This window comes from Scyliorhinus canicula, chromosome 15 (genome assembly GCF_902713615.1).
Source record: "Scyliorhinus canicula chromosome 15, sScyCan1.1, whole genome shotgun sequence".
Lineage (NCBI taxonomy): Eukaryota > Metazoa > Chordata > Chondrichthyes > Carcharhiniformes > Scyliorhinidae > Scyliorhinus > Scyliorhinus canicula.
In genome coordinates this window covers 51,077,705-51,097,575 of record NC_052160.1, presented here as the reverse complement: position 1 = coordinate 51,097,575, position 19,871 = coordinate 51,077,705, and the positions used below count along the sequence as shown (strand labels likewise).

The 19,871-nt window shown below is 46.1% G+C and overlaps 1 protein-coding gene and 1 long non-coding RNA gene across 2 annotated transcripts in view; both read right to left on the bottom strand.

Moving 5' to 3' along the window:
• Positions 1 to 876: 876 nt before the first annotated feature.
• Positions 877 to 3,326, bottom strand: LOC119978101 (ATP-sensitive inward rectifier potassium channel 12). The gene has a single exon (XM_038819498.1). It carries the CDS (start codon positions 3,248 to 3,250, stop codon positions 1,943 to 1,945), a length of 1,308 nt encoding a protein of 435 aa, XP_038675426.1. The 5' UTR covers positions 3,251 to 3,326; the 3' UTR covers positions 877 to 1,942.
• Positions 3,327 to 3,355: 29 nt separating this feature from the next.
• LOC119978103 overlaps positions 3,356 to 19,871 on the bottom strand; it is an 81,460-nt gene continuing 64,944 nt past the window's right edge. Inside the window, exon 3 of the long non-coding RNA XR_005463380.1 lies at positions 3,356 to 3,458. This is a non-coding gene — a long non-coding RNA (uncharacterized LOC119978103). The remainder of the gene's footprint in view (positions 3,459 to 19,871) is intronic.

The window sequence follows — 19,871 nt, the reverse complement described above, 5'->3', positions numbered from 1 at the left end:
GAGACAAGCCACAAACATCCCAGTGGTATCACACCCCTATGGTAGGTACAAGGATTTCACACAACAGGTGTCAAAGACAGTGCCTTCCCAGAAGGCATTGCAAATGCTAAAGAGTGCACCAAAATCAACAAAAAGCTTAAAGGGGTAGGAAAGTCCTGGCATGAGAGAGCATCTTAGCTTAAAGTATTATCTCAACTCTACATTGCTCACCCAAATTTTCAGTTAATGATTTTTACAAGAAGGCCTGTAGTGTTCTCAAGTGACTCAACAGGAAGCCCTGTGGGAACACTTTCACCACGCAGACTGCAACAGTGAAAGAAGGTAGTTCATCCCATCTTCACAAGGGTGACAAGGGATGGGCAATGAGTGTCGACCTTGCTAGAGGTGTCAGAATCATGAAAACAATTTTAAAGAAGAAAATTGGTGGGAATCAGAACATCAGTCTGTTCCGCTGGAGCCCAATGTAAACCTAGTTGGGAAACTTGTACTTATAGCTGATGGTGTGGTTTCTCAGAGCCACTCACACCCCCATGGCCATGAATTATCTCTGAAGTCTTCCTGGCTCTTGGTGAAGTTGTTCCAGTTTGTGAAGGTGCTCACCTCACTGGTAATATCACTGAAGCGGCCTGGAGGAGAGGAACCCACACCGAGGGCATTTCCATACAATTTGGCATTTTTGTAAAAAACTATCGATCAAAATTCTAGATTGTACATTGCAGCAGTAATTCTGTGGACCTCCACATGCAGAATAGGGCCTTGTTAGAAGAGAATGTAGACTTGAGATAAGGCTATGAAAGTATATGGCCAACTCTCCAAGCTAGGCTCCCATCCATTGATGCCGCAATTTGGGAGTGGATCCTTGCCGAATTCTTTTTCTTTTCATCTAAAATGGAAAAGTGCTCTCAAGCACTTGCAGACATTCCTTCCCCTTCAGTTACTCCCTGATAGTAATTAACCATAGCACTCACCCAGGCTAGGTCTATACAGTATATAACACCATTCCTCCCAACTGTACAGTGTACATATTGCGTGTTGTATGTATGTATGTATGTGAATGTGTGAGTGTATGTGTGTGTGTGTATATCGATATATAAAATATATGGGAACAGCACTCTCCTTAGCTAGGCATGTACATTATATATATAGCACTCAGTCTAGCTGGGTCTGTACAATAGTATAATCTTGTGAAGCAATTTGTATTTAAAGATAAAGAACTTTTTTCTACAAAAATGTATTCTGCCTGACCGACATTGATGTGACATTTCGAGTGCAAATGACGTATTTTTTTGTATGCCTTAGGAGCTTTGCGTAATTTCCACCTCATACAATGTCTCGCTCTTCACACCAGTTAAGTGCACTGGTAATTGTGCTGGCTGACACAGAGGCACATTCACTCTGTGGCTGACTGGAGGCGCATTCCAGAGTTCCCATCTCTGCCCTCTGTTCATTTGTCAGCTGGTACGAAGATCCCTTCTTTCAAAGCAAAATGTCAAATGGTGAAAAGGAAAACCACAGAAGGAGTATTAAATCTGGTCTGACAAGTTGTAATTGCCTATTCGCAAGTCTAAACTTCTGGATTTGTTCTAGAATTACTCTCCTGAAAGTTCACAGTTGCACACATCACTAAAATACTTGATCCAATGTCTTGCTGGAACCAATTCCTTGACCTAAATTAATGTCAAAATCCAGTGGAAGGTAATTATCAATGTTACATAATCTCTTTTAAAAATTGACAATGATAATTCTATCTTTACTCACATTGAATTTTAACTTATTCTGTTGCTTTGCATTTATCAATCATAGACTTCGTATGTGAGAATTCCCTCCACCAATACAATCAAATTCCTAATTCTATGCAAGCTTTAAAATCTTTTATGGCACTCGTGATGATTGGTATCTCATTTCTTACATTTGACAAAAGGGTCATTAAAACAGTCAAAGGTCATATCTCAGACTCCCTTCTGTAAGACCTTTGATCCAATGCTAAAGTTGCCTGTAATCGGTCGAATTCGTGCCGGCTGCTGTTTGGACTCGGGTCATCCAGGACCCTGCTGTCAACGTCATCATCATCATCACCCTCGTCATCCTCATCTCGGCTCATGAAAGCCAACTCGTTCTCGTAGCAGAAGGAGTTTGTGCTGGGAACGAGAAACTTGGTTTCCATCAGTTCCTTGGCGCTGCAGCGGGGGGTTGTGGGCACCTCGTAAGTTTTATGGAAATGTGAATAGTCCACTTTGTACTGGTCCTTCTCCTCAAAGAGCACTGGTTCGAAACGCTGGCCCCACAGAATTTCACTTGCCAAATACGAGCTGCGGGCTTGAGTGGTCATCGCCGTAGCTTCCACCATTCCTTCAAGGATGACCACAATTTCAAAATCTGCCATCTCTAAGTCCTGCTTGCTAATACCATACAGTGGACTTTCCTCATCAATCTCGTGGAGAATGGTTATAGGAGAAACTAAGAATATACGATCGTATCCTTTATCAAAACCCACGTCAATGTCAATTTGGTCAAGGGGTATATATTCTCCTTCCTCTGTGATCCGGGGCTTGATTAACTGAGCTCGAACATGGGCTTCCACTATGTGACTTTTCCTCAGATTTCCCACCCGCCACATTAGAGAGAGTTTGCCATCTCTCATGGCTATTACTGCGTTATGGCTAAAAAGTAAGGTCTGGGCTCGTTTCTTCGGCCGTGCCATTTTAGCCATTATGGCACCAATCATGAACGAGTCTATTATGCAACCTACAATGGACTGGAAGACCACCAAGAAGATGGCCAATGGACACTCTTCCGTCACGCAGCGGAAACCATACCCGATAGTTGTTTGGGTTTCGATGGAAAACAGGAAGGCAGCAATGAATCCATTCACCTGCAGAACACAGGGCATGACGTGCTCATCCCCGGTAGGGTTCTCCAGGTCTCCGTGTATCAGCGCAATAAGCCAGAAGGCCAAGCCAAAAGCCAACCATGAAATGACAAAAGCGAGCGAGAAAATCAGCAGCATGTACCGCCAGCGGACGTCCACGCAAGTCGTGAAGATGTCGGCAATGTATCGCTGGGGCTTGTCACTCATGTTTGCAAAATGCACATTGCACTGGCCGTTCTTCTTGACAAAGCGACTGCGGCACTTCCTCCTGGTGTGGATTTTCCCATTGCCATAGCCGTTGATTCCTGGCATGGTTGTCAGCCTCAGCCCGTCTTCTTCTGAGGATACAATGCTGTAGAGGTTGTCACAGGCGCCAGTCATTCCTGTCCGCAGACCAGAATTTGTTCAGCTGAGGGGCCCCCGTTTGCCAACCGCCAAGGCCCCCAGCCACCCCCCTCCCCCCCCCCCCCCCCACCCACCCCCCCACCCCCCCTCCCCCCCAAGGGAAAGTAAACAAAGTAGAGTCTCTGACAATGGAAGTGAGTCCAGGCAGCTTGGCTCGCCCTGTCAGTATCTTGTCAGCAGCACCCTGAAATAAAAATAATTATGGTTAAAATGTGCAATATTTAGAAATACAAATGTCACACTCAAAAACAAAGTTCTGCCCTGTGTCACCAGCATTGAGTTATCCCTTTACAAACTTAGGAACATAAGTTGGCCAGTCAACCCCTTGATGCCTGCTCCGGCCGTTTAATCAAATCATGTGTCATTGCATAGCGTGAGTCCTCAACCAAATCAGATGCCAGATTATCCCTCCCCCATCCCCTTGTAGGATTGGGTTAACTGGAAAAGACAGGAGTCCCCACAGTCTCACGCGAACCCGCTTATAGCATAGCCATAGGCAGCCATGATGAAGGCTTGTTTGCAGAGTGTTACCCGTGTCTGCGAGATACGTATTTAAAAAAATTAAACTTAGAGTACCCAATTCTTTTTTCCCATTAAGGGGCAATTTAGCATCGCCAATTCACCTGCCCTGCACATCACTGGGTTGTGGGGGTGAGACCCACGCTGAAAATGGACATGACCTTGGTCCGGTATCGGACCCGGTCCTCAGTGCCGTGAGGCAGCAGCAGTGCTAACCACTGTGCCACTGCACTTCCCCCTGTGAGATATGCATTTAGTCCAAAAACAAAAGGTGAATTTAGCATGTGCAAAACCCTTGTGTTGTTTTAATGAACTGATAGTGAACTGGGAAGGGTATAGATGTAAGATGTCATTTTTCAATATGCAATCACGAAGCATCTCAACTCAATTAGCTGTCTGAAACTGGTTTATTTTATCAGTGGATCAATAACAGGTTGAACGGGGCAATTCATTTCATGGCATCATTTTGCATCCAGTCTCTCCAAACATTTAAGCTGCATTAGAATCACAGAATTTACAGTGCAGAAGGAGGCCATTCAGCCTATAGAGTCTGCACTGGCCCTTGTAAAGAGCACCCTACTCAGCCCAGGCCTCCACCCTATCTTCATAACCCCACTTTACCTTTTTGGACACTAAGGGCAATTTAGCATGGCCAATCCACCTAACCCGCACATCTTTGGACTGTGGGAGGAAACCGGAGCACCCGGAGGAAACCCACGCAGACACGGGGAGAACGTGCAGACTCCGCACAGGGTGACCCAAGCCGCAAATCAAACTTGGGACCCTGGAGCTGTGAAGCAACTGTGATAACGACTGTGCTACCGTGCTGCCCCTGAATTTAACCAAAATTCCAAAAAATACCAAATTAACAAAGGTGCGATGGGCCAACTGGCTGCCATTGGTCTGTACGATCCTATGAAGTTCAGTAAGACAGGCATATCCCACAACAAAGAGACGGGACGAGAACATCATTCCACACTTTGCTAAATTACACTGGTCACCTCAGGCATTTCCACATGGAAATGGAGGGAAAGTCTATGGAGGAGTCCTTACTTCTCCTCCTGTGCATCTCTTGGCACCAGGCCTAACCATCCCATTAAAACCATAAGACCATAAGGAATAGGAACAGGAGTGGGCCATTCAGCCCCTCGAGCCTGCTCTGCCATTCAATAAGACCATGGGTGATCTAACACTCACTAAGTCTGCTTTTCTGCCTTCTCTCTGTAACCCGTAATCCCCCGATTGGAAACCTATCGATCTCAGCCTTGAAAATGTCCACAGCTTCCAGGGGTAAACAATTCCAAAGATTCACCACTTTGTGGAGAAGAAATTCTTCCTCAAATCCGTCTTAAATGAGCGCCCCCCTTATTCTGCGACTATGCCATTTGGTCCTACGCTCTCCCATGAGTCGAAACATCCTCCCAACATTTACCCTGTCTAATTCCCTAAGAATCTTGGCAAAGACCTGGGAGCAGGGTTGCCTATCTATTACCTGGTGAAGATTTCAAGACTGCAATCGATAGACATTTGCTGGGTAAGGGTATCAAGAAATAGGGGATCAAAGACAGGTAAATTAGATTGAGATATGGATCCAACATGATCTGATTGAATGGTGGAGCAGAAACGAGGGCTGAATGAACGACTTTTGTTCCTCTATTCCCATGTTCCATGGAGGGAGGAAAAGATAGAAAGAGAAATGAACATGAATGCACTTTCACCATCTATTAAAAGAACTAAATGTTGGCATTTGGTCAGCTGGTTTGGAACAGTAGCGCACCAATGATAACCTAGAATTGCAGTAACAGTACACTATGCACATCAGAGCCCCATGATATTGTGTGACGAGTTGTGTAATACTACAAATAACTTTGTGTGCGGTAATTTAAGAAAGGTTAACAATATGTACATTTCTGATTCCTGCACTGTGAGGGGCTGAGAATTCATTTATTTAGAAGGCAATAAATATTTCTCTTTGGTCCAATATCTATCAATGCAATAGCAGCAACAATTTCTTACAATCACTTTCCAGATGTTTTATTGTGCTGAGATTGTGCTCCCCAGAGGGTTTCAAGCTTTAAAGTTGATTTTCAAGCATTTCGTTTTCTAAATTACCACTTTCGGCTTCCATGAATCGAGTGCTCCAAATCAACATGACTTCCTGAACATATTTAGATTTTTTTTAAAAGAGTCACTTGTTCTTTGCAAAGTAATGCATTTTGAGAGCAAATCTAATCTTTTTTTCCTGAAAATATACATTGTCAATTCTTTTTTTTTTGTGAGTTGTAGTGCTCAATTGCGCTGAAGGATTGGAACTTATTCCACTTCAGGTCTGCATCAATCACTCTCAGTATCATGCAGCTAAATTTGGAATAAAGCTCGCTGAACTCTGTTGCAATGGTTTCCCTCAGCCGTAGTTTCAACAAAGCCTGATGGCAAATGGGGATTGTTCAAACGTACTTCATATTTGACACTTAGGATAGATCTTGACTTATTGTGACACTGTAGAATCGTCAACAGCCTAAAATGTTACTTGTGACTCAGTAGGTAGCACACGTGCCTCTGCGTCAGGGAGGATGTGTGTTTGAGCTCCACTCCACACAGAATCCAATCCAGCGGTACAGAGCAGTGCAATGTTGGTGATGCCATATTTCAGCTCTGACTTGTCAGGTAGGTGTAGAAGATAACATGGCATTATTTTGTCAGACAGTTATTCCTGGTGCTCTGGCCAATATTAATCCCTCATCCAACACCATTGCAAAATGGCAGATGGTCTGGTCCTTAACACATTACTGGTTGTGGAAGCTTGCTATGCCCAAATCAGTTGCCATATTTCTTTTTTTTTTAATTTAGAGTACCCAATTAATTTTTTCCAATTAAGGGGCAATTTGGTGTGGCGAATCCACCTAACCTGCACATCTTTGGGTTCTGGGGGTGAGGTGAAACCCACGCAAACACGGGGAGAAGGTGCAATCTCCACACGGACACTGACCCAGAGCCAGGATCGAACCTGGGACCTCGGCACCAAGAGGCAACAGGGCTAACCCTGTTAACTGGGACCACTATGCTGCCCCAGTTGCCATATTTCTGACACTGACTACATTTAAATGATTCACCAAAATTGCATCATATCACAGCAGTTCTGTATTGTTGACCTAATCTTATTATGACCGCCCAGATCCTGACCAAACACCATGGACCTAAATATCTGACAGATATGGCTTTGCTGATTATACAAAGACAATGCCCCTCAGTGCTCTCCAGTGCTAACCAATAATAATAATAATCACTTATTGTCACAAGTAGCTTCAATTAAATTACTGTGAAAAACCCCTAGTCGCCACATTCCGGCGCCTGTTCTGGGGAGGACGGTACAGGAATTGAACCCGCACTGCTGCCTTGTTCTGCATTACAAGCCAGCTGTTTAGCCCACTCAGCTAAACCAGCCCCCTTTTACACTTAATTTACGTGAAATGGACAGGTGCCCGTATCAACGCAAGTGCATCGCTGGAATCTGCCTGGTCGAGCTTGCCAACCCTGGTTGGACACATTCCTGGTTGTGTTATCATATGATCTCCCGCCTCCAATTGGTCTACCCCCATACTCATGTCAATGGCCACCCAACCTGTCAATCCTTACAGCAGAACCAATTGTAAAGTGAATAAGCTCTGCATAACTAGGCTGAATGATTCCTAATGGTTGGTGAGGCAGCCTTCTTTTGTATCACCAACATTTTAATAATTAACATGCAAAAGTGTTCAGTTATTTTTCTTACTAATAAGTCTCCGATAATTTTTCTCCCGAGTATTTGCTCGCAGCGGTGTCCTGAAGATTAGTTTTTAATTCCTGGGGACTCCTGGGTAATCCTCGAGGATCAACAGCCCTTATCTGTCCCATGATGCCAACAGGACTGCCACATGGACCTCTTTGGAATACTTAAAGGGCTCCAGATTGCTTTTGCTGACCTGGGCCAAACTGATTGGCCCCACTCCTGCTTTCTCAAGACAAGCATGTCTTGCCCCTCTAATGTCAGGTCCAGGGAAGACAGAATTTCTGGCATGGAGGTCCCAACTCTCATTGGCCTTGTAGATGGAGGTTCTGCTCCTCACGAGACCAACTGAAAACCCCCAGAGTTGGAAGCGAGCCAGCATATCCGAGCCGCTGTCTGTTTCTAGAACATCCTGCAAGAGTTAAAGTGGGATTCCCGGATTCCTAGCACAAGGCTAAATCGCTGGCTTTGAAAGCAGGCCAGCAGCACGGTTCAAGTGCCGTACCAGCCTCCCCGAACAGGCACCAGAATGTGGCAACTAGGGGCTTTTCACAGTAACTTCATTTGAAGCCTACTTGTGACAATAAGCGATTTTCATTTCATTCCTGTGGATCTCAGGAGGAGATTGTTGACCAATATGGAAACCTCACCATCCAACCAATGCAAACAATTTGAAGATACAACGGCATGGGGCCTAACAGCTCAGCTGAAGATTAAACCACATTGAGAAATTACATAAAACTTCAAAAACCCAAAATGGAACAACCAATGACCAAAATTATACTTCTAGGTCAGTTCAACTGCACTATGTTAGTGCAAGTGAGCATTGTACAGATAATTTAATTTTTTATTCATTCACGGGATGTGGGCGTGGCTGGCAGGGCTGACATTTATTGTCCATTTCCAACTGTCCTGGAGAAGGTAAGTTGCCTTTTTGACCCACTGCAGTCCGTGTGGTGTTGATACACCCTCAGTGCTGTTAGGGAGGAAATTCCAGGATTTTGAATTCCAGTGACAGTGAAGGAATGGCCATATATTTCCACATCAGGATGGTGTGTGTTGCAGGTGATGCTGTTCCCATCCACCTGCTGTACATGTTCGTTTAAGTGGAAGGGAATTGAATTACTGAATTCCGTCCCTCTGTCAAACCCTTCTCAATCTCCCTCTCTCCTCCTTTAAGATGCTCCTGGATCAACTGCCCTAATATTTCCTCACGCAGCTCAATCTCAAATTTTGTTAAAAAATTGTTTTTGTAAAGACCCTTGAAGCATTTTCCTGTAAGAAATTTAAGTTGGTGCTGTCAATTAGCAACACACTGTATGGGAGTAATCAGTGAATGGAATTCCAAGGAAAGGTTTGTGATATGGTTCAACTGCCACTTCATAACTATCTATTCATGGCATCTTGTGACCAGCTAGATGGTATTTAATGGAGGCAATGGGGGCTTGTTCTCCGGCTGGAATACCAGTGGGAGCCTTGGCTTGTCTTTTTTAGGGAAGGCCTGCCAAATTAAGTGCCAATCAGGCACTTGACAGGCCAGTCACGGATCTTCCCCTGGATCAAGGATCCTGGGGACTGAAGTAGTGCCCGTCAAGAACTGCCAGCCATTCAGCCATGGATCATGGTGGGCAATGAAAAGAGGGGTTTCACAACATGGGGGATTGTGGGAGAGGTGTATTAGAGGTGGACGGTAAGGCCAAGGGGTGGCTTTCAGCTCTCAACCCTTATGTTGGGTTCCTCCATCAGACACTGAGTGAGTGCCTTTGAATGAGGGAGCTTCTCCCCCCCCCCCCCCCATGGTAGCCATCAAACAATGCCGCTTGCAATACTCCCTGCACGGCCTACCACAGGGTTAATATCAGCGACAATGGGATGAGGCCCTTAACTGGGGCTATTTACCCACTTAATGGCCTCAATTGGCAGCAGGACAGTTAGGCTGTCTGCAGGCCCTCCCACATCACATTTTGTCAGTGTGGAGGTGACAGGGTTCCCAATCACAACCCTCCTGCCTGATTAAATGCCTGCCCACCTCCAAACTCACCAGGGGGAGGACATTAAATTCCACCCTCTGGTGCCTTGCTCTTTTCTGTAAATAGGTGGCTTTGCTTCAGTGTCTCAGTGTCAGCCGGGCCTCAGCTGGTAGCACTCTAGCCTCAGAGTCACAAAATTCCACGTTAAAGTCCCACTCTTGAGCAAAAAATAAATCAAGGCTGAAACTCAAATGCTGCACTGCATTTTGGAAAGGGGTTTGAACTGAGGTGGTGTACCCTAGGGCTTGGTGTTGCGTCCCTTGCTGTTTGTAGTGTACATTGATGATCTAGAGTCGGGAATGTGGGTGGTATGATCAGTAAGTTTGCTAATGACACAAAAATTGGTGGTGTGGTAAATTGCGAGGATGAAAGCCTTAGATTACAGGATGATACAGACGGACTGGTCAGCTGGGCAGAACAGTAGCAAATGAAATTTAACCCTGAAAAGTGTGAGCTGATGCATTTTGGAAGTACTTAAAAAAAAAAAAATTTGGAGTACCCAATTCAATATTTCCAATTAAGGGGCAATTTAGCGTGGCCAACCAACTTACCCTGCAGATCTTTGGGCTGAGGGGGCGAAACCCACGCAAACATGGGGAGAATGTACAAACTCCACACGGACAGTGACCAGAGGCGGTATTGAATCTGCGACCTCGGCATCGTGAGGCAGCAGTGCTAACCACTGTGCCACCGTGGTGGAACTCATTTTGGAAGTACTAACAAGACAAGGGAATACATAATGAACGTAGGACACTACGAAGTGCAGAGGACTAGAGGGATCTTAGGGTACATGTTCATAGGTCCCTGAAGGCAACAGGAAAGGTAGATATGGTGGTTAAAAAGTCATACGGGATACTTGCCTTTATTAGCTGAAGCATGGAGTATAAGAGGAGGGAGGTTGTGATGGAGCTGGATAAAACCCTCATTAGGTCACAACTGTGTGCAGTTCTGGCCACCACACTATAGGAAGGATGTGATTGTTACAAGAAAGGGTGCACAGGAGATTCATCAGCATATTGCCTGGGCTGGAGCATTTCAGCTGGTTAGGCTGAGGTTGTTCTCCTTAGAGCAGAGGAGGCTGAGGAGGGGCCTGATTAAGGTGCAAAACATTATGAAGGACATATATAGGGTAGATAGGAAGAAACGTTTCCCTTTAGTTGAGGGATTAATAACCAGGGGGCATAATTTTAAGGTAATGGGCAGGAGATTGGAAGTAAAGCTTTTAGTAATAATAATAATCTTCATTAGTGTCACAAGTAGGCTTACATTAACACTGCAATGAAGTTACTGTGAAAATCCCCTAGTCGCCACACTTGGTGCCTGTTCGGGTACACTGAGGGAGAATTTGTAATGTTCAATTCACCCAACAAGCATGTTTTTCGAGACTTGTGGGAGGAAACCGGAGCACCCGGAGGAAACCCACACAGACACAGGCAGAATGTGCAAACTCCGCACAGTGACCCAAGCCAGAAATCGAACCTGGGTCCCTGGCGCTATGAAGCAACAATGCTAACCACTATGCTACCGCACTGCCTAGAGGGTATTGGGAATCTGGAACTCACTGCCTGAAAATGTGGTAAAGGCAGGAACCCTCACAACTTTTAAAAAGCATTTAGACGAGCACTTGAAATACCATAGCATACACGGCTACGGACCAATTGCTAGAAAATGGGGTTGGAATAGATAGGTGCTTGATGGCTGGCACAGAAACAATGGGCCAAAAACCCCTCTTGTTGAGCTGTGAAACTCTGCCTGTTTGGTGGATGTAAAGGAATCTAAGACAAGAGAATTACTCCCGACATCCTGGCCAAAAAATGATCCCTCAATCAACATTCCATAAAAAACATTATCCGGTCAATATGACATTGTTTTTTATGGGAGTTTGCTTTGCAGACATTAGCTATCACGTTTCCAATACGATAACTGTGAATACACTTCAAACTTCATTGGCTATAAAACGGCCGAAGGGCCTGTTCTGTGCTGTATTTTCTCTGTTCAATGTTCGATGTAAAACACTTTCAGGTATCCGGTGGCCCTGCCTGTACAAATGCCAATGTTTCCTTGTGTCCTTTCACTGTGATGGGACAGGAATCCTGAATTAAAAGTATGCTCACACCCTTTCATTTCAGTTCCTACAACATTGCCGCTGTAACTCACACTGTCCTACACCGAATCCAAATACATTCTCCGGCTTAAAAAGGGACAGGCATTATATACCCTTAGGGCAAAGGAAGCTTGGCCTGTGTGCTGTCAATATGGATGACAACAGTTGACCAAATGAACCTAAATTGACTGGAAATTTAAAAAAACACAGCTTTCAGGAATACCTGAATTCAGCCCAATTAATGGCAGTTATCTCTTGAAAATAAAGTTGGCTGCACTCGAGCAAGTAAAATCTCACTTTCAAAATCCTAAAGTCTTTTACACCTGTAATAACTCTAGGTGCTCGGGTTGTGGGGGTGGGGAGAAGCTGCTTAATACAAGTGGCACAGTGGTTAGCACTGCTGTCTCACAGCTCCGGGGACCCGGGTTCAATTCCGGCCTTGGGTGACTGATTGTGTGGAGTTTTCACTTTCTCCACGCGTCTGCGTGGGTTTTCTCCGGGTGCTCCGGTTTCCTCCCACAGTCCAAAGATGTGCAGGTTAGGTGGATTAGCCATGATAAATTGCCCTTAGTGTCCATAGGTAAGGTTGGGTTGCTGGGTTACGGGGATAGGGTGGAAGCATGGGCTGAAGTAAGGTGCTCTTTCCAAGGGCCGGTGTAGACTCGATGGGCCGAAAAGCCTCTTTCTGTATTGTAAATTCTACGATTCTATGATTTATTTGTGGAAAGAAATAGTCTGCCTAATCAGGATTTTTTTTTAAAGTTGCCGTTTGTACCCAAGCCAATTTAATCACTATTCAGTGATTCAATTGAAATAAGAATGAATAAAACACAAAATCCTGAATTTAACATAAGATGATTCAACATCTATTGCTGCAACTTTCTGAAAAAGGAAAGGACATAAGTAACACTTTTCATGACCACAGGATGTCTCAAAGCAATTTGCAGTATGTACCTTTGAAGTGTAATCTTAAAGCTCCAGGTTGATCTAGAATCAGAAGGTTGTGGGCACAATTAAGTCGAACACCAGAGCACATGTCCCAAGCTAACACTTCAGTGCATTACTGAGGGTATGTGCATATAAAGGCTAAGTCAAACCAAGCCTCTCTGCTTATAGTTGGACCTAAAAGATTCCACAGGACCAAGAAAAGCTGGGGAGGTCTCCTGATGTCCTGGTCAGCATTTATCACCAACCAGCACCTATAAATGGGCAATCTTGTCACTTCATAGACCTGAATTTTATAGATGGTGAGGGCTTTACCCTGCAATCTGGAGAGTCGGTGGGGAACACATTCCCAGACTCTGAAAAGCCCGTTGCCATTTTACGCTCAAATGATAATTGATTGATAATTAATAGTCATGGCTCCCGTCCACGGTTGGAATGAAGTTCTGCCTTGGAGAGCTGCTGGCCACTTCGATTGGCAAACAGCTCTCCAGCTCATCCAGGCACAGTGCTGCAGTGGCCGGAAGAGGCACTGCAGCACCGTTCCTGGGACCAAGTGCAAGACAAGGTCCTGAGGTATCTGGGGCGGGATTCTCCCCTACCCGGCGGGGCGGGGGGTTCCGGCGGGATGGGGTGGCGTGAACCACTCCGGCGTCGTGCCGCCCCAAAGATGCGTAAATCTCCGCACCTTTAGGGGTCAAGACCTAACCTTGAGGGGCTAGGCCCGCGCCGGAGTGGTTGGCGCCCCGCCAGTCAGCGGGAACGGCCTTTGGCTCCACTCCAGCCGGGGCCGAAGGGACTTCACCGGCCGGTGGAAGTCCACGCGTACGCCGGAGTGTCAGTGGCTGCTGACGTCATCCCCGCGCATGTGCAGGGGAGGGGGTCACATCCGCGTCCGCCATCGTGAAGACTATGGTGAACGCGGAAGGAAAAGAGTGCCCCCACGGCACAGGCCCGCCCGCCGATCGGTGGGCCCCGATCGCAGGCCAGGTCTGTGAGGGGAGGACGATGCCAGTCAGAAGGGGTTTTCCAATGGAGGCCCCTCACCCACCTTCCCACCCAAAAGCGGGGATGTGAACGTTTTCTATTTCCCATCCTGACCTATCTGGCACCCACCAACTTGGAAATTGAAGCTGGGTGGGAAAGGACCACTAAGTGGCCACTTAAGGCCCTTAAGCGGGGAAAGGGTAGACCTCCTGTTTGAGGCCCTGCTGCCCCACCATAAAATTGTTCCCGGGTCGGGACAGGCGGGGTTCGAGAGGGAATCCCATCCACACAATTCCACACTCCCACCATGCCTCAATACCGTCCAGTGGGAGCTCCCAGGCCACAGAATGGTGACACATTGAAGAAGTTCATTTGGCTCATTGTGGTCTTGCTGGTTTTCAAGAAGGGCTCTTCCCTCGCCCTTTCCCTGTATCCCTGAAAATTTTCTTTCTTCAAATGCTCATCTATTTGCCTTTTGATAACCAGGGTTACATCTGCCTCTCTTAGCTCAGGGTTGTTTGGAGAATCTTGTGTGCAAATATGCAGCTGCGTTTCTTACATCACACGGTGACTGCACTTTAAACAGTATTCCATTGCCTGTAGAGTGCTTCGGGATGTCCTGAGGTCAGGGAAGGCATTATGTAAAAGCAAGTCTTCCCTTTTATACATTCGGAGGAAAAGGATTTGGGTTACCGCAGCTCAATGGCCTGAATTTTACTGCCCTGTCACCGAGGGTGTGTGGCTGGAAAACTCGGCGAGACATTCAAAAGTCCATTGACTTCGGAGGGAGTGGAAAAACCCACCGGTGGAAAATTTCAATGAGTATGAATAGGAATTGTTCAGGAGGAATTCTTCAGGATATGTCTATATAGTATCAGATCAGGTGATTTTATCAAAAAATATATGTAAATTATCATGGACGCACATGGTAAATTGATCAGTAATTGAAAGGGAAGAGATATTAAATGTTCCAACTGTAAAACTGCTTTTAAATTAATTTACTTGATAAATCTGCTGGGTAGTTCAAGCATTTTCAGTCAATATTTCAGATCTCTCATGTCAGCTTCATTTTAATAGACTTTAGTCAACTAGATGTTGGAATTCTCGTCACTGCTGTACACTTTGAGATTTGTAATGTTTCTCCCACTGCTCCAAATAAACTTCACCCAGCTTGCGGTGAAAAATGTTAAAATCTTTTTTATTGACAATCTCTGTGCATCTTGCTCTGTCCAACACTGCAGTGTCTGTTCAGAATCACAGCGGAGAGAGGGTAGGCATTAACAGTTTTCGAATGATAGTCGAAGTGCCCCGGGCTGTTGGCAGGGATATCAGAGCCACCTCTCCTTTGGACACAGCACTTTGAGGTTTCCGCTGACGCTTTCCTCGGCCAAGTTTATCCACAACCATTTGTACACTCCCCAAAAATTAAGTTAAATTTACAGCACATTTCAGCCAACTAGTCTGGCCAGTATTTATGCTCCACACAAGTCACCTCCCACCCTGCTTCATCTATCTCTATTGGCAGAACGTTCCGATCCTTTTACATATCAATTTTTATCTTGCTTCCTCTTCAATACATCTATGATATTTTCTTCAGTTATAGAACATAGAACATTACAGCGCAGTACGGGTCCTTCGGCCCTCGATGTTGCGCCGACCTGTGAAACCATCTGAAGCCTATCTGACCTACACTATTCCATTTTCATCCATATGTCTATCCAGTGACCACTTGAATGCCCTTAAAGTTGGCGAGTCTACTACTGTTGCAGGCAGGGCGTTCCACACCCCTACTACTCTCTGAGTAAAGAAACTGCCTCTGACATCTGTCCTATATCTACCACCCCTCAATTTAAAGCTATGTCCCCTCGTGTTGGTCATCACCATCCGAGGAAAGAGACTCTCACTGTCCACCCTATCTAACCCTCTGACTATCTTATATGTCTCTATTAAGTCACCTCTCAGCCTTCTCCTCTCTAACGAAAACAACCTCAAGTCCCTGAGCCTTTCCTCGTAAGACCTTCCCTCCATACCAGGCAACATCCTAGTAAATCTCCTCTGAACCCTTTCCAAAGCTTCCACATCCTTCCTATAATGTGGTGACCAGAACTGCACGCAGTACTCCAGGAGCGGCTGCGCCAGAGTTATGTACAGCTGCAGCATGACCATGTGGCTCCGGAACTCAATCCCCCTACTGATAAAGGCTAGCACACCATATGCCTTCTTAACAGCTCTATTAACCTGGGTGGCAACTTTCAGGGATTTATGTACCTGGATGCCGAGATCTCTCTGTTCACCTACACTACCAAGAATCTTGCAATTAGCCCAGTACTCTGCATTCCTGTTACTCCTTCCAAAGTGAACCACCTCACACTTTCCCGCATTAAACTCCATCTGCCACCTCTCAGCCCAGATCTGCAGCCCCTCTGTGTCCCTCTGTATCCTATAACATCCTTCAGCACTATCCACAACTCCACTTACCTTCGTGTCATCTGCAAATTTACTAACCCATCCTTCTACAGCCTCTTCCAGGTCATTTATAAAAATGACAAACAGCAGTGGCCCCAAAACAGATCCTTGCGGTACACCACTAGTAACTGAACTCCAGGATGAACATTTGCCATCAACCACCACCCTCTGTCTTCTTTCAGCTAGCCAATTACTGATCCAAACCGCTAAATCAGCTTCAATCCCATATTTCCTTATTTTCTGCAATAGCCTACCGTGGGGAACCTTATCAAACGCCTTCCTGAAATCCATATACACCACATCAACCGCTTTACCCTCATCCACCTGTTTGGTCACCTTCTCTAAAAACTCAATAAGGTTTGTGAGGCATGACCTACCCTTCACAAAACCGTGTTGACTATCGCTAATCAACTTGTTCTTTTCAAGATGATTATAAACCCTATCTCTTATAACCTTTTCCAACATTTTACCCACAACCAAAGTAAGGCTCACAGGTCTATAATTACCAGGGTTGTCTCTTCTCCCCTTCTTGAACAAGGGGACAACATTTGCTATCCTCCAGTCTACCGGCACTATTCCTGTTGACAAAGACGACATAAAGATCAAGGACAAAGGCTCTGCAATCTCCTCCCTGGCTTCCCAGAGAATCCTAGGCTAAATCCCATCTGGCCCAGGGAACTTATCTATTTTTACACTTTCCAAAATTGCTAACACCTTGTGAACCTCAATTCCATCTAGCCTGGTCGTCTGAACCTGAGTATTCTCCTCGACAACATTGTCTTTCTCCAGTGTAAACACTGACGAAAAATATCCATTTAATGCTTCCCCTATCTCCTCTGAGTCCACACACAACTTTCCACTACTATCCTTGATTGGCCCTAATCTTACTCTAGTCATTCTTTTGTTCCTGATATACCTATAGAAAGCCTTAGGGTTTTCTTTGATCCTATCCGCCAACGACTTTTCGTGTCCTCTCCTCGCTCTTCTTAACTCTCCCTTTAGGTCCTTCCTGGCTAACTTGTAACTCTCAAGTGCCCTAACTGAGCCTTCATGTCTCATCCTAACATAAGCCTTCTTCTTCCTCTTGACAAGTGCTTCAACTTCCTTAGTAAACCACGGTTCCCTTGCTCGACAACTTTCTCCCTGCCTGACAGGTACATACTTATCAAGGACACGCAGTAGCTGTTCCTTGAACAAGCTCCACATTTCGATTGTACCCATCCCCTGCAGTTTCCTTCCCCATCCTATACATCCAAAATCTTGCCGAATAGCATCATAATTGCCTTTCCCCCAGCTATAATTCTTGCCTTGCGGTATATACCTATCCCTGCCCATTGCTAAAGTAAACATAACCGAATTGTGATCACTATCACCAAAGTGCTCACATACATCTAAATCTAACACCTGGCCGGGTTCATTACCCAGTACCAAATCCAATGTGGCCTCGCCCCTTGTTGGCCTGTCTACATACTGTGTCAGAAAACCCTCCTTCACACACTGCACAAAAACTGACCCATCTATAGTACTCGAACTATAGTATTTCCAGTCAATATTTGGAAAGTTACAGTCCCCCATAACAACTACCCTGTTACTCTCGCTCCTGTCAAGAATCATCTTTGCAATCCTTTCTTCTACATCTCTGGAACTATTCGGAGGTCTATAGACAACTCCCAACAGGGTGACCTCTCCTCTCCTGTTCCTAACCTCGGCCCATACTACCTCAGTAGACGAGTCCTCAAACGTCCTTTATACCGCCGTAATACTTTCCTTGATTAGCAATGCCACACCCCCCCTCTTTTACCATCTTCTCTGTTCTTACAGAAACATCTAAATCCTGGAACCTGCAACAACCATTCCTGTCCCTGCTCTATCCATGTCTCCGAAATCACCACAATATCGAGATCCCAGGTACCAACCCATGCTGCAAGCTCTCCCACCTTATTCCGGGTGCTCCTGGCGTTGAAGTAGACACACTTCAAACCAGCGTCTTGCTTGCCGGTGCCCTCTTTCGAACTTTTAACCCTATCCCTGACCTCACTACTCTCAACATCCTGTACACTGGGACTACAATTTAGGTTCCCATCCCCCTGCTGAATTACTTTAAACCCCCCCAAAGAGCACTAGCAAGTCTCCCCCCCCCAGGATATTGGTACCCCTCTGGTTCAGGTGAAGACCATCCTGTTTGTAGAGGTCCCACCTACCCCAGAATGAGCCCCAATTATCCAGGAAACCAAAACCCTCCCTCCTGCACCATCCCTGTAGCCACGTGTTCAACTCCTCTCTCTCCTTATTTCTCACTTTGCTAGCACGTGGCACGGGTAACAACCCAGAGATAACAACTCTGTTTGTTCTAGCTCTCAGCTTCCACCCTAGCTCCCTGAATTTCTGTCTCAAATCCCCATCTCTCTTCCTACCTATGTCGTTGGACTTGGGGCTGCTCCCCCTCCCCCTTAAGGATCCCAAAAACACGATCAGAGACATCACGAACCCTGGCACCTGGGAGGCAACACACCAACCGTGAGTCTCTTTCATTCCCACAGAACCTTCTGTCTGTTCCTCTAACTATGGAGTCCCCAATACCAAGTTCTCTGTTCCTCTTCTCCCTTCCCTTCTGAGCAACAGGGACAGACTCTGTGCCAGAGACCTGTGCCCCATTGCTTACCCCTGGTAAGTCGCCCCCCGCAACAGTATCCAAAACGGTATACTTGTTATAGAGGGGAACGACCACAGGGGATCCCTGCACTGCCTGCCGGTTCCCTCTCCCTCCCCTGACGGTAACCCATCTACCTTCTTCTTTTACCTGAGGTGTGACTACCTCCCTATAACTCCTCTCAATAACCCCATCCGCCTCCCGAATGATCCTTACTTTATGCCTTACTTTGTTCACTCATGGGAAGTGGGCAAGGCAGACATTATAGTGCAAGCCTAAGTGTTCTCGAGAAGGTAGTGGTGAGCTGTTTTCTGGAAATGCCGCATCCATGTGGGAAAAGTATTCCAACAGTGCACTGTGCCCTTTGTTCGAGATGCTCCCACCAGTTTCCTCTCTAATCAATTGTTAATTGTAAACCCGAGATAGATAGATTTCTGGCAACCAAAGATATCAAGGAAGATGAGGCAGAGGGGCTGGGTCACCAATCAGCCATTATCTCATTGAATGACAGAACAGGGTTGATGTGCTAAACAATCTACTCCTGTTCCAATGTTCCTATCCACAAATCCAATGTATTGTTTATTCTTTATATGGGGCCCGATCTAACCAAATGGGAACAGAGTCCCATAGCGAGTGTGTTTAGCTGCATGTTTTCTGGGCTCGCAGAGCTAACAAACACAATGCTATCTAAAGTGACTCTGGTTAGATACGGGGCCTCTGCAAGGAACGTGCAGCCGAGGCCGCACTTAGTTCCGTTTCCTGCACTGAGGGGCCCCGCTCGCTGGAACGCCTCAGTGCAGGGGCATTTAAAAATGCTGTTCCGATCTCGCGAACCCCCGAAGCAACCCCCAAACCCCCTAAGCCCCAACTCACCTATAAGTCGCAACCCACCTCACATGCACATGACACCATCAGGCCCAATCCCCATCAGTAATAAAATGCGAACTTGGCACCCTGGCACTGCTAACCTGGCACCTTGGTAGTGCCCAATGCCAGCTGGAGGTGGCACCTTGGCAGCAGCAGACTGGCACTCAGGGGCACTGCTCCACTGGCAGTGCTAGGATGCCAGGCTTCCCAGAGGGCATGCACCTGGGGGCCACCAATCCCCTGGGAGACCCCCACGAGTGCTGTTC